This window comes from Lineus longissimus, chromosome 13 (assembly GCF_910592395.1).
Source record: "Lineus longissimus chromosome 13, tnLinLong1.2, whole genome shotgun sequence".
Lineage (NCBI taxonomy): Eukaryota > Metazoa > Nemertea > Pilidiophora > Heteronemertea > Lineidae > Lineus > Lineus longissimus.
In genome coordinates, this window is record NC_088320.1 from 5,179,255 (window position 1) to 5,192,432 (window position 13,178).

Sequence of the window (13,178 nt, forward strand, 5' to 3'; positions counted from 1 at the left end):
AGTCTATGATGACAGGGAGTGATGTCATTAAAAGAGAGTGAAGTGGACGTTCACGTTCAGGCGAGTTGCTGGACGTGTCCTAGACAATATTGTTTAGCTTAAATTGGTGAAAAGTAGTTACGTTAACATTGATAAGCATACCTAATAATCTGGACAGTTCTATGAATTAGTAAGAAAATTTGTTAAAGATTGTACAAAATAAATCGTGAAAAAGTTCTAAAATACGCTACATAATAGAACGATTACAACAAATAGAGGCTATTAACGAAATTATACTTAGACGATAAGATGAGTTATTAGTTTTTCTTCTTCCGCCCGTAACATAATGTGCAAATAATCTAACACAGCGTGTATATTTTCAGGTGCATAAAAGGGTATGACAGACAGGTGTAAAGTTTGGAAAATTACTTTTTGCCCATTTTAGAGCAATTCGTCGATGATTCACCGTCAGTTACATGCTTACCTGAAGAGGAAATGACCACACAAAAGAAACATACAAAAGATTAGTTCATTTTGAGACCAGCTTCGGGCCGTGCGCAAAGATCTCGTCCAGGCAGACTTATGGCAGCCTGCGCGCCGTGTGCAAAGCGATTCACCTGTCAAAGTCAGGTAGTATGTTGGTATTCCGGTGCGGTTTACTGAAGGGAAAGGTCGGGGTCAGCTGACGGGATTTATCAGCAGGGAAAAAACTAGCGTAGAGATGGCTGACAGCGGGTAAGTCAAACCCGTTTGTGTTCGTTCAGCCTTGCGTCAGTGCCAGTGGTCTTCAGCTACAATTGATGGTCCTTTTTGGCGAATAGCTTCAGTGTTGATCATTTGAGGGCTGTTTTATGTCTGCATTTGGTAGTATGAAATGCAAACAGTCATTTGCTGATAGTAGTGTTTATTGTATATGCATTTAGATATTTGTTGGTTGCTAATAGTTTTCTTCTAGACATCGTGCAATATATGAAAAAAAACCCTGCATACTAGTATTTGCATTCAAAAATAGAAATAACTTTTAGGCGTGCACTATGGGCGGTTATTACCGCAAATAAAGACAAACCAAAGCAAAGACACTTGTGTAGCATATCAAGGACACGTAGATTGATACTCCTGGGTGGTTATTACCGCAAATAAAGACAAACCAAAGCAAAGACACGTGTGTAGCATATCAAGGACACGTAGATTGATACTCCTATGTGTGCCACATCAAAGACATCTGGACCATACACCACGTCAAAGATAACGATATGAAGTCAACAGGCGGCGCCACCGTCTTGGGAAAAGTAAAAACGATTTCGACGTTTTTGTTGATATAGCGACTAGCGGGAAAATGCAAGTGTTGTTATGTCACTATTGCATCTATTCGTAGTAGACTGTCGTATTTTGAGATCCCCTTTCTTTTCAACATCATCAATCATACTAGTATATCATAACCATGGATAGAGATAAGTTAGAAAACTGTGTCAACCTCCTACAACAAGTTGTTGGAATAATGGGGAGAGAGGTGGCGAATAACAACAACAGGCCATGGGACGAGTGTGAAAAATGTGAAGTTCCGTTTGACAAATTAGCGGGCAAATTGAAAACAGTCGTTTTTGTGTAATATGGGGGTGCTGATTTCAAAAAACCAATTTTTTTCCCGCGTAAAGTTGCACATTAAGTCAGAAATGATACCCTTAATAGGGCCTAATGGTACCAAAGTAGGGGTCAAAAAGTTGATGTCATCGAAACATGTCAACATGGGTATCAAAATGAAGGTCTATGGGGGTACTTTAACATTGCATAGTTTTTGGCCCCCTTAACGAACCGTGGGAGCCCCCAGGGAGGGTCAAAAAGGGCAAAAGTGGTAACTTTGACCCTGTCCCACGATCTTCATAGGGACTATAAATGGATAAAAACTGTTTTATTCAGATTATGGCATATAGTTCTATAGAGGCCATGGCTGTCAATAGCTCAGCGCATAATAGAATCCTTTGTTTCCGGACATTTTATCCTAGGACATTTTAAACTTCTACACCGGATCCACAGGGCTAAATCAGAGTCATTCTAAACAACTGTTTAGAATGACTCTGGCGAAATGAATTAGATTCAGTACCGGGATTATTATCATGAAGCATAGGCCTATGAGGAGAGACGAAATATATGTTCAGTAGGGGCCTATGTAGGCCTGTACCCTATAGCAAGGTAGACCTTATAGTACAGGACGCCAACACACGACCCCCAATAAGCAACCCAGTTCCTCACCCCGACCGCTTAATAAACGCGTGGGGATTACATAAAAGGCCTGAATTCACCCATCTGTATGCCACGCGATTGTGTTGTAGTAATTAAGATTGGATATAGGCCTAATTATTGTGTTTGTTAGAACCAGCTTGCCTTGAACCAAGCAGCGTGTATTATTATAGGCTCTTTTGGGCTGCCATCTTGGATAGGTTTAGGTATGCACTGTCGTGTATAAAATATGACTTTAATGGAGTTTTTCTGTATAAATATTGATGATTGTTTGCACCTCTTTTATGCTTCAGCCCAGATACAAAATCTTCTGAAAATAGCATTTTAGTATTCTGCTTATAACATAGCTTTGTATGACTGTGATTAGATTAAGTTTTCACCAAAGGAAAGACAAATAAATGACATTTAAGGCCCTACTTGTTATTCGTTGTGAAGATGATCGTCATTCAAAAATGTCATGCTGATACCATGGAGGTATAAATAAGGTCTTATTTATACCTCCATGCTCATACATAATGTGGTATGAAAGATTGGTGTCCTATTGTACCAAAATGAAACCGATAGTCGCAAAGGACATGTAAACCTTTGATAAAAGGCAGGGCAAGGTGTCGTGTTGTATATACTAAGATGAGACCACAGACTAGCAAAGGACATATAATATCATAGACAGAACCCAGAAGTATTAAGGTAGCAGGAAGGGTTGGGCGTTTGTGGTTTCTGAGTCTGAGGGGGTTGGTGTCTGTTGACTGTGCTTTAAGAGAGACTATGGCGCCAGTCTCTCTTAAAGCACAGTCAACAGGCATTTGGTCTCAGTATTTGGGTAAGTACAGAATCAAGGCAGCTCAGAGAACCTGCGGTTACAGACAGGTCGTCATCATTGTATTTACGCATGCGCGAGTATCCGGATGTAAACAAATCCACGTGTTTTACGAGTAACGTGTTTGGAGTAATAAAGTCCTTTTACTCTAAGGTTGAAATAAAATAATTCAGGCATAAATGCCCATAATGGGGGGAGTTGTTTTTATTTTTATTTTCTACTAATTAATAGGGGAAGGAAAATCCAAATTATTTTAAAAGGTGTGGCTCAACTAAATAACTGTAGATTGCATGATGACAAGCCAGGAGAAATCCAGTTAATTCATGGAATACCCATTCTGTAAATAAAAGCACGTGGAGAGCTATAAATATCTTCAATCAAATGCACGTGACTTAATTTGTTTACATGCGGTTACTTGCGCATGCATAAATACAATGATGACGACCTGTCTGTAACCGCATGTGCTCAGAGAGCAATGATTGAACGATGCTGTGGACAAGTCCAAGGATACTGCATCAGTCACGACCAACTTCTCATCAGAAAGCGTCACCACCAGCATATTCAATGTTCAGTTCCAACCTGTACCAGTCCAATGTACGCCTGTCATGGTGAGCAGTGGTCAGCTTAGCGCGATATGGAACATTCTTCCGAAACTCAAGCGAGGGAAGTCTGCTCATTAGCATATCTCGCGCACTGCTCCTTCTTGTCAAACATCGTAGTGAAATCGTAATGGAAAACGTCTGGCTTTGCGCCAGACATTGAGACTAATAAGTGAAGAACTAATAGGTAAAGAACTTCTACTTGCGCGAGACTGCTGTGATAAAATTATCATTGCAGAGACTCCGGTGACGTACACATATATTTTTTACGATCAAAAATGCCCTCAAAAGACGACATGGAATGATTATTTTATTGATATTTCCTACTATATACCTTCCAATTATCACTTTATACAAATAGATCGGCGTTAGGTCGCATGCTTTTCTTTCCTGGTGACACTATAAAGCAAAATAGTTGCAACCCCGTAAATGCGCTATAAGTCCAATAATAAGTGACGGTGACCCGTTATAAATGTTTTGTCAGCTTCGATTTTTTGCCGCTACGCGGCGCTTCGGGCCCTTGCGTCAAGGTGTCCTGTTGCACCACGATGACACAGTAGTCGCAAAGCTAGGGCATGTCACAACCTTTAATATCATAGCCAGAACCAATGTGTACTGTGGGAGGGGGGGGGGGGGGTAGGCCTACCAAGATGAGACAGATAGTCGCAAAGGGCAGCCACAACCTATAATATCCATAGACAGGACCAATGTGTCATGCTGTACCCAGAAGTATTAAGGTAGCAGGAAGGGTTGGGCGTTTGTGGTTTCTGAGTCTGAGGGGGTTGGTGTCTGTTGACTGTGCTTTAAGAGAGACTAGGCATGGCGCCAGTCTCTCTTAAAGCACAGTCAACAGGCATTTGGTCTCAGTATTTGGGTTTTGATTGCCATGACTGTACCCCTGTAAAAGTCAGAGGAGGAGAAGTTTGGAATGATGAAAGCATTGAAGAAGAAGAAATGTTATTATTGAGGAAAGCAAAATTTATTATGAGACTAGAAGGCAGTGTCCTGACTTGATTATTTTGAAAATGGCGGTCTGAACACATTAAAAGGTGGAACATGGCATTTTATCGACTTTGAAGTGTTCCGCAGTTAAAGGGAGACTATAGGCAGCAGCTAGGTAGGCAAGATAAAGTCATACAAATTTGCCAATAGGGGTGAGTCATATCTCTAGGCATGGCGCCAGTCTCTCTTAAAGCACAGTCAACAGGCATTTGGTCTTAGTATTTGGGTAAGTACAGAATCAAGGCAGCTCAGAGAGCAATGATTGAACGATGCTGTGGACAAGTCCAAGGATACTGCATCAGTCACGACCAACTTCTCATCAGAAAGCGTCACCACCAGCATATTCAATGTTCAGTTCCAACCTGTACCAGTCCAATGCACGCCTGTCATGGTCAGCAGTGGTCAGCTTAGCGCGATATCGAACATTCTTCCGAAACTCAAGCGAGGGAAGTCTGCTCATTAGCCTATCTCGCGCACTGCTCCTTCTTGTCAAACATCGTAGTGAAATCGTGGTACAGTGGGGCGTCCTCGAGGATTGCAGCTGGTCGTACAGACGTGAGGTGGAATGTGGGCGGCTGCACTTCTTCGTTGATGTGCGATGGCAGATAGCACAGTTGTTGCGTTGCATGACAGCTGAAAGTGAATGTGATATCATAGAACTGAGGCGTTTGCAATGAGACTATAGGTGAAGTAGAAGCAAGGAGTGAAATGGGCCATCTTCCAGTGACTAATATACAGAGTAAGGGCACTGGGTGTTGTTAGATTCAGCATTGAATGTATTCCTGGTACAAGCGTGAATAGTGTGGACATACAGTGAGAGGTGAGAGACCCCTATTGACTACTTCTTGTAATTTTATCTTGGATATTATATTAGTATTGAACTTCTAGCCATGGAATATGAAGAAATTGAAGTTGTAGGCATGGAATATGAAAAATTATTCAACGGTGAAAGACATTATTCCATGAGGCTCAGTGAGCACTGTGTGTAACATGGTGGAGGCAGCGGAGATAATAACTGTGTCGAAAGTATTGTTATAGGGCCTTCCCTAGGCCCATGGGGTTAAATTTACAATCCACGATTGAAAAGACGTAGTTTGATCGCATTCAACTATAAATCCATTGAACAGTTGTGTTCCTTTAGTCAACCGATGACCTTTTGTTGGGCCATGATCGGGGATTGTAAACTGTAAATGTATTATGGACTGGGAGACGGGGGAAACACAAGTGAAATAGACCAAAACAAGTGATTTTGGGGCTTTGGTTTAGACGCATGCCCCACATGCGCCATGCGGGATTATTCGGTTCATGTGAACTTGTTGACATTGACATGATCTAGTGCTGTTATTGGTCATGGTACATGGTAGGCCTAATCATCATGGCTATATGTTTCAGGAAAAGCTCGGAGTAAAATGATCTGCTGATGAATAATGATGTTGTTCATGTTTACCATGTTTACTAGTACATAGCCATAGGGTATGCACTGGCCAGTGCACTTTCTGTACGTCGTCATGGTCATGTACGTGATACCTGGCATATTTTGTTTTTTGAATGCGCATGCTTTTTGGGCAAAATCACTTGTACCAACACTAATGAATAATGTCTTCTTATCCCTATGACTCCATACACAGTGAGGGCATTGTCCCATTCCCATCAAATGGTAACTTATTGTACCGTATTAGGGTGGAAGTTGGGGAGCAGATACCTACCGTTGCACGCCTGTCATAATCAGCAGTGATGAGCTTAGCGCGATATGGAACATTCTTCAGAAACTCAAGCGAGGGAAGTCTGCTCATTAGCATATCTCGCGCACTGCTCCTTCTTGTCAAACATCGTAGTGAAATCGTAATGGAAAACGTCTGGCTTTGCGCCAGACGTTGAGACTAATAAGTGAAGAACTAATAGGTAAAGAACTTCTACTTGCGCGAGACTGCTCTGATAAAATTATCATTGCAGAGACTGCGGTGACGTACACATATATTTTTTACAATCAAAAATGCCCTCAAAAGACGACATGGAATGATTATTTTATTGATATTTCCTACTATATACCTTCCAATTATCACTTTATACAAATAGATCGGCGTTAGGTCGCATGCTTTTCTTTCCTGGTGACACTATAAAGCAAAATAGTTGCAACCCCGTAAATGCGCTATAAGTCCAATAATAAGTGACGGTGACCCGTTATAAATGTTTCGCCAGCTTCGCTTTTTTGCCGCTACGCGGCGCGTTGGGCCCTTGCGTCAAGATGAGACAGATAGTCGCAAAGGGCAGCCACAACCTATTATATCGAATGTAGGTAATAAAGGCTTTTTTTCTGGTGCCATTTTCCCTGGTGCCTTTTTTTCCAGTGCCTTTTTTACCTAGTATAGTGATTTCCTGGTGCCTTTTTTTCCAGTCCCTTTTTTTCCTACTGCCTTTTTTTCCTAGTGCCTTTTTTTCCAGTGCCTTTTTTTCCAGTGCCTTTTTTACCTAGTGCCTTTTTTTCCGTACCTTTTTTTCCAGTGCCTTTTTTTCCAGTGCCTTTATTACCGTCAACCATTATATCATAGACAGAACCAATGTGTCCTGTGGGGGGGGGGGGGCTAGGCCTACCAAGATGAGACAGATCGCAAAGAAGAACATACTGCTGCTGTGCTGCTGACAATGTCCTACATTGGCAAGACCAAGGTGTCCTTACTAAGATGCAGATAGTCGTAAAAAGGGCAGTCACAACCGACCTACTAGAGCGAATTCAACGAAGAGGAGCGCGATTTTTTTTGTCACAAATGAATACAGAGACCGAAGACAAGGATCTTTCACCCGCCAACTCCAAACCCTACAGTGGGATACACTCAAAGAGAGGAGAAGGAAGGCATCACTACAAGATTTAGAAGTAGTAGTACTTCAGCTGGACGCATACTAAGATCGTTTTCTGGTGATAATTATTCAAAAACTAGATTTGCAAACTCCACCAAACTTCTAAATCTTGTTTATTGAAAGTGTTTTAGGAGCTTGAAAACATTTTTAACCATATTCGCGTTGGAAGCCACTGGTCGCCACTGGACGCTAAGTAGGATGACCCGCCTCGAGCGCCACCCAACGTCTGTTTTTTTATACGACCGCGTTCTTCGACGTCCTTTTTCACAAAAACATGTGAGGGAAGTTTGCGCGAGCGCCACCCAACGTCTGTTTTTTATACGACCGCGTTCTTCGACGTCCTCTTTCACAAAAACATGTGAGGGAAGTTTGCGCGAGCGCCACCCAACGTCTGTTTTGATATACGACCGCGTTCTTCGACGTCCTCTTTCACAAAAACATGCAAGACAAGATTGCGCGAGCGACGACCGCTTACAAAAACATGTACAGATTTTTTGCGGTTTTCACGGCCCATAGGAGTCGACCTTAGGCTGGGTTCACATAGAACTATACTATTCGGGTATTCGGTGCACGTTTTGCCAGGGCACGCGGGTACCTGAAATCGAACAAGGAAATTTCACAATACTGGGTCACATAAGAGGGCACTATTCGAAAAGGTCGTATACCTGCGTATAGTATAGTATAGTGGGAATCGTGCGCGTTCGATTTTCTTGCAGCGTATACCACCCTGTTGAGAAGTGACCAGAGGACTTGGTAAGAACATGCATTTTAATGTTATCTATCACAATTATTAAACGATTTATTGCATACTATAGGATAAGTTAGAAACAATAGTACTCATTTTACTCATTTTATTGCAATTTCTAAGTACAGGCCTTCATTACATGTTTTATTACTAATCAACTAAATGATTCTTTTAATTAACATCTGGATGATCCATGAGGTTTTTAAATGTCCTGTGGTACTCCCCCAACAAAGGTATCATCTTAAAGTGCTGCCGCACCCATTCTGTTCTTTCTTTCTTTGGTCTTTGTGCCTGGTCAGCTTCATCCTCGGCTAAGAGGAGAAGAGCCAAATCTTCTTCGTCTGAACTGTCCATCTGATCGGCGCCAAAAGACCGAATACCGCACGCATGCTACCCTATGTGACTCGCCGTGCCCGTATAGCGTATAGCGAATACCGAATAGCGTATATCGAATAGCGTATACCGAATACCGTATAGTTCTATGTGAACCCAGCCTTATGGACTGTAAGGCACCTATTCCATAGAGCTATACCCTATACTATACTATACGCGAACAATAGTTTCATGGTCATGCACCCTTTGTGAAGCCATTGTTCCCGTATAGTGTAGTATACCGTATACCTCTATGGAGAAGGTGCCTAAGGCACCTATTCCATAGAGCTATACCCTATACTATACTATACGCGAACAATAGTTTCATGGTCATGCACCCTTTGTGAAGCCATTGTTCGCGTATAGTGTAGTATAGGGTATAGCTCTATGGAATAGGTGCCTAAGAGCCGTGGTGATGGACTTTTGTTCCACTTTGACCGTGGGTCGCAGATCATTTGATAGGGGCAGTACCGGTATTGGTGTTGGTAGACATATGCCGAATCCCAGAAATAATAAATCCCAATCCATTCAATAGACTTTTTGCACTGGATGCATGATAAATTTTCATATTTGTGCGGGCTTTGGGTTGAAAAGCGCAGGTGTTTTAGGCCTACTTTTTACAAATCTAGACAAATTGGCCCATTTGGTTAAGGCATCCCGCAATAAACCATATCCCTGTCTACGACTTTTTGGTATCAACGAAGGCGAAGGTTGGTTATAGCCGCAAACTAACAAACTGCGTTCTCGCCAGGCGCTTGTCAGAGAGGAGTTTGGGAGTAAAGAGTGTCTCTAAAGCCAAAAGCTGGCTGGCCCTTTCATTAGGGGTGACACTATAATAAACAAACTTTACTTTACAATATATACACTGCGAAATCCTTTTTAAGTCTAATGGTAAATTGGTGTAGTGAAAGAATCGCATTTAGTGGAGTAGAAAAGCACAGCTGGGCCATTACTAACCCGTTGATGAAGCCAGTCAGGTGGGTTTGATTGAGTCGCGAGTATGGATCCGTTGGAGAGATCGACCCAGTTCTATGCACGCTCACTGTAGGCGAGAATCACCCATTCATTCATACGTCTATTGGTGTCGGTATTCCCTTAGAGTAGGCTCGTTCCTCTAAGGTATTCCTCATCATCAGCTGTTACCGGCCAATGCAAACAAGGCTGAAAAAGAATATCATCAAGTAATCCTGGTGCACCTGATGGGTGAGATGAGCGAAAAACTTGCTATCATTCCCGGGCACAGCGGCAGCAGCTACAATGAAAAAGTAGAGAAGCTAGCAAGGGAGGTCGGTGTCTCCGGACAGAACTGCTGAAGCTGTGATGAAAGAGAGATAAATGTGGGAAGGAGAGTGAAAGAGCCAAGCAGGGCGAGTCTGGTTCCGTGGAACGATTGAAACTGACCAACCAGCTGGAATTCGTAGCAATCTCAAAACGGGCTTTGAAACACAGACACGTGAAAAAAAGACCTCACTAGATAGCTCCACAGACCGCCCTCCTCCATCGAATGACAAACACACAACCACTGACATGGCTGACACCATACATGGTTTGAGGCGCTGCATTGAGTGTGGGAGACCATGAACAACTGCAAAGATCAACATCCTTCTGTGGTAACCAAGTCTGTATAATGGTTGACCACATTTCAAGTTCTGGCCAAAGTGGCGGTACCTAGTGTCAACCGCTAACACAACGGCAACACTTCCACCGAAGGTATGTGGAATGCACATGTAGATCCTGTGGTCACTTAGTGTACATTCTACCTCGACGAGAGTACTGACAAGCTGATAAACTAACATTCCACATTGTTCTACCTTGTGGGTTTCTTGGTGGTTTACACTACAGTCTGCACGTTTTTCCAAGTCATTCATCAGACGGATTTACCTCCTCGCATACATCACGTTTCTTGTACGTTACGTTCGTACCTGCATGCATACAGCTGCAATCCTTTCGTTCATTTTAGCTTCACAGACTTTGACAAAAACTGTCATGGCGTAAAATGTAACTAGTTCTACACCAAAAACGTTAACTTGGTGATATTTCACACTTGCTGAATTTTTTATCGCCTTAGCGGGGAATTACAAATGACGACAGATTGAATGCTCGCAAGTGCGTTGTTGTTTACAAATGGCAGTCAATACCTACCCCCGTGAAAGCCGTCTCCTGAGGTCGACGTTATCGATATTCTGAGCAACGGTTTTTTCTCGTCACTAATGCATTGCTTTTTCATCTTATTTTTCAGCGCCGGGATCACGGACGAAAATGACCCAAGCAAGGGAAACTGCATGTCCTGTAACAAGGCACTTGCTGGGGTAGGTTGAATGATGAATGAAGCAAGCCAACAACTTCAAAATGATAGGGATTTTTTCTACACAACTTTGACATTGTTTCAAGTTAACTACGAACTATTGCATAATACATTTATTAGGTAAATCTATAGTCGTTCATTTCTTAATCGGTGCAAAACGATTGTATCTCACTGCTTATTGAAGAATATACATTTTTGGAACCCTCGATTAGAATACTCCGTGTTGAAACTAAACATTTATACGTCTAACATGTATATCGATTTAGAGCGTGTCGACTGTGATGGGGAAGAAATTCCACAAGGACTGCTTTATTTGCCATGAGTGCAAGCTCTCCCTGCATGGCCAGCAGTTTTACGAAAAGAATGGCAAACCTTATTGCCAGAAGGGTACGTATTGGCATTACAATTATTTTTCTGTGCGTCAAAACTAGTTTCGTACCTGTACGTGAAGTTTAAAACAGCAGGATATCGATGTGTAGACATTGCCCACACTTTAAAGAGTGTTTATTGGTCAACATAGCAAAGACTCCGGTGATACTTGTTAACACTGGTCCTAATGAGAAGGTCGTTGTACTTGGTGATACAAAAAAAAAAAATTCTGTCATAGTTTCGGTCGTCAAATGCAGGACTGTTACTTTTTCAGACTATGAAAACCTGCGAGGCGCCACCTGCGCAATGTGCGACAAGGTGATAGCTGCAACCGAGAAGGTCCTGCGATACATGGACAAGGATTGGCACAGCGACTGCTTCAAATGCTGCGTAAGTACACAATTTCTGATGACGTCATCACAGTACGTATTTACACAATAGCTCGTGACGTATAAGTATTTATGTTTGAATCGCTGTTAGTTTGGGCAGTACCTTAACCAAAAGCTGTCTCGGAGGGGCTTGCATCACTTTAATCTAGTTGATAGCTTCGGTCTCTCATATGGCCGCTTGAGATTCGGATATATCGCTATGCCTTAACCATCTGATCGCCAAGTAAGAAAATTAAAGTTTAGGGACGAAGCATATAGCCCCGGAAGCTATCTATAGCTTTGGATGTGTGTAAAATATCTAAAGAACGACCCCTGCGAGAAATAACGTGTAGCTCCGTGACTTCCTGGCTTCTATTAGAAATCGTCACATTCTATTTTTAGAAATGTGGCGGAGATGTAGGCTCATCCTTCTACGTGAAGAACAACCTGCCCTGCTGTGAAAAGTGCAAGTAAATGTCGCAATAGGGAGCCTCTGTCGGGGAGAAGCCCAGCACTGGAACGAATACTCGGATAGGAAAAGGACAATAAATGTCAAATATCAAGCATTTCTATTGAAGTCAGGATTTTCATAGATTTACATGGAGGGGTAACGCAAATATCTGTGTGAAGCCATTAATTCGACTGTTGCTACATCAGTCTTCGGCTACAATGGAACCAGCGGCATAACAACCCCACTATGAACCAAATCGCAAATATTTATGCTTCTCCTAAAGATAAGGCTTTTGTAATTTCTGACACTCCCCGACAGAAAATATATATTACATGCTTGTATAGTTATCCATGGAAATTATATATAAATTTTGTTTCACGATTAATTTGTAAGAAGAACCACGCTATAATTCATATCATTTAGAGACACCCGAAGGGGGTGAAATGTACTTTCTTACTGCATCAGTAATAGCAAGTATGGCTCAGAAAACCTTGGTAACAGAAATATTTATTCCAACCATCATCCTAAATATCAACATCAGATGCTTTGCCGCTGATAAAAGAATGATGACGCATTGTCAAACTATTATGTCAACATAGATGCCGTAAACTAATTCCATCCAACAGAGGACCATCGCAGAACGATTCAGATGCGACGTCATATCCGTTTCACATCCGGGTGACCATCTCGCCGCCATCTTGATACGCAACATGTTGTAGATTAGGTAAAGCTGCACTGTATGCGTGAATGACGGTGAACCACATCCTCTTACAGTAGGACGTAGTATCGTTCCTAAAATACAAACTACACATTGTATGTGAGTCGTATATTTACGAAACGATTCAAAATCTTGCTGTGAGATTTTTGACAAACCTTTACGAGTTACAGTCTGGATTAGCTTAATTCTCATGTAGCTTCTAAAATTTATTGCCTGATAAACTATCAAGGAACGTGATAACCACAGAAATGTCGTAAACCAACAGCTTAAAAAACGTAGAAAATAATGAATTAGTAGATGTCATTTTTATATCAAACTGAAGTTCTTTTATGAGAACTAAATGTACTCATGTCATCCAA

At 41.9% G+C, this 13,178-nt stretch overlaps 1 protein-coding gene across 1 annotated transcript; it reads left to right on the forward strand.

The window, feature by feature from the left end:
* The first annotated feature begins 636 nt into the window (after positions 1-636).
* On the forward strand, positions 637-13,167 carry LOC135498156 (paxillin-like). The gene is made up of 5 exons (XM_064788332.1): positions 637-714; positions 10,848-10,917; positions 11,180-11,300; positions 11,557-11,672; positions 12,053-13,167. Exons 1-5 carry the CDS (start codon positions 701-703, stop codon positions 12,122-12,124), a joined length of 393 nt encoding a protein of 130 aa, XP_064644402.1. The 5' UTR covers positions 637-700; the 3' UTR covers positions 12,125-13,167.
* The last annotated feature ends 11 nt before the right edge of the window (positions 13,168-13,178 follow it).

Coding starts and splice junctions, on each gene's coding strand:
- LOC135498156 (XM_064788332.1), top strand. Junction 11,301..11,556: donor CAAACCTTATTGCCAGAAGG/GTACGTATTGGC, acceptor TTACTTTTTCAG/ACTATGAAAACCTGCGAGGC. Junction 11,673..12,052: donor GCGACTGCTTCAAATGCTGC/GTAAGTACACAA, acceptor TTCTATTTTTAG/AAATGTGGCGGAGATGTAGG.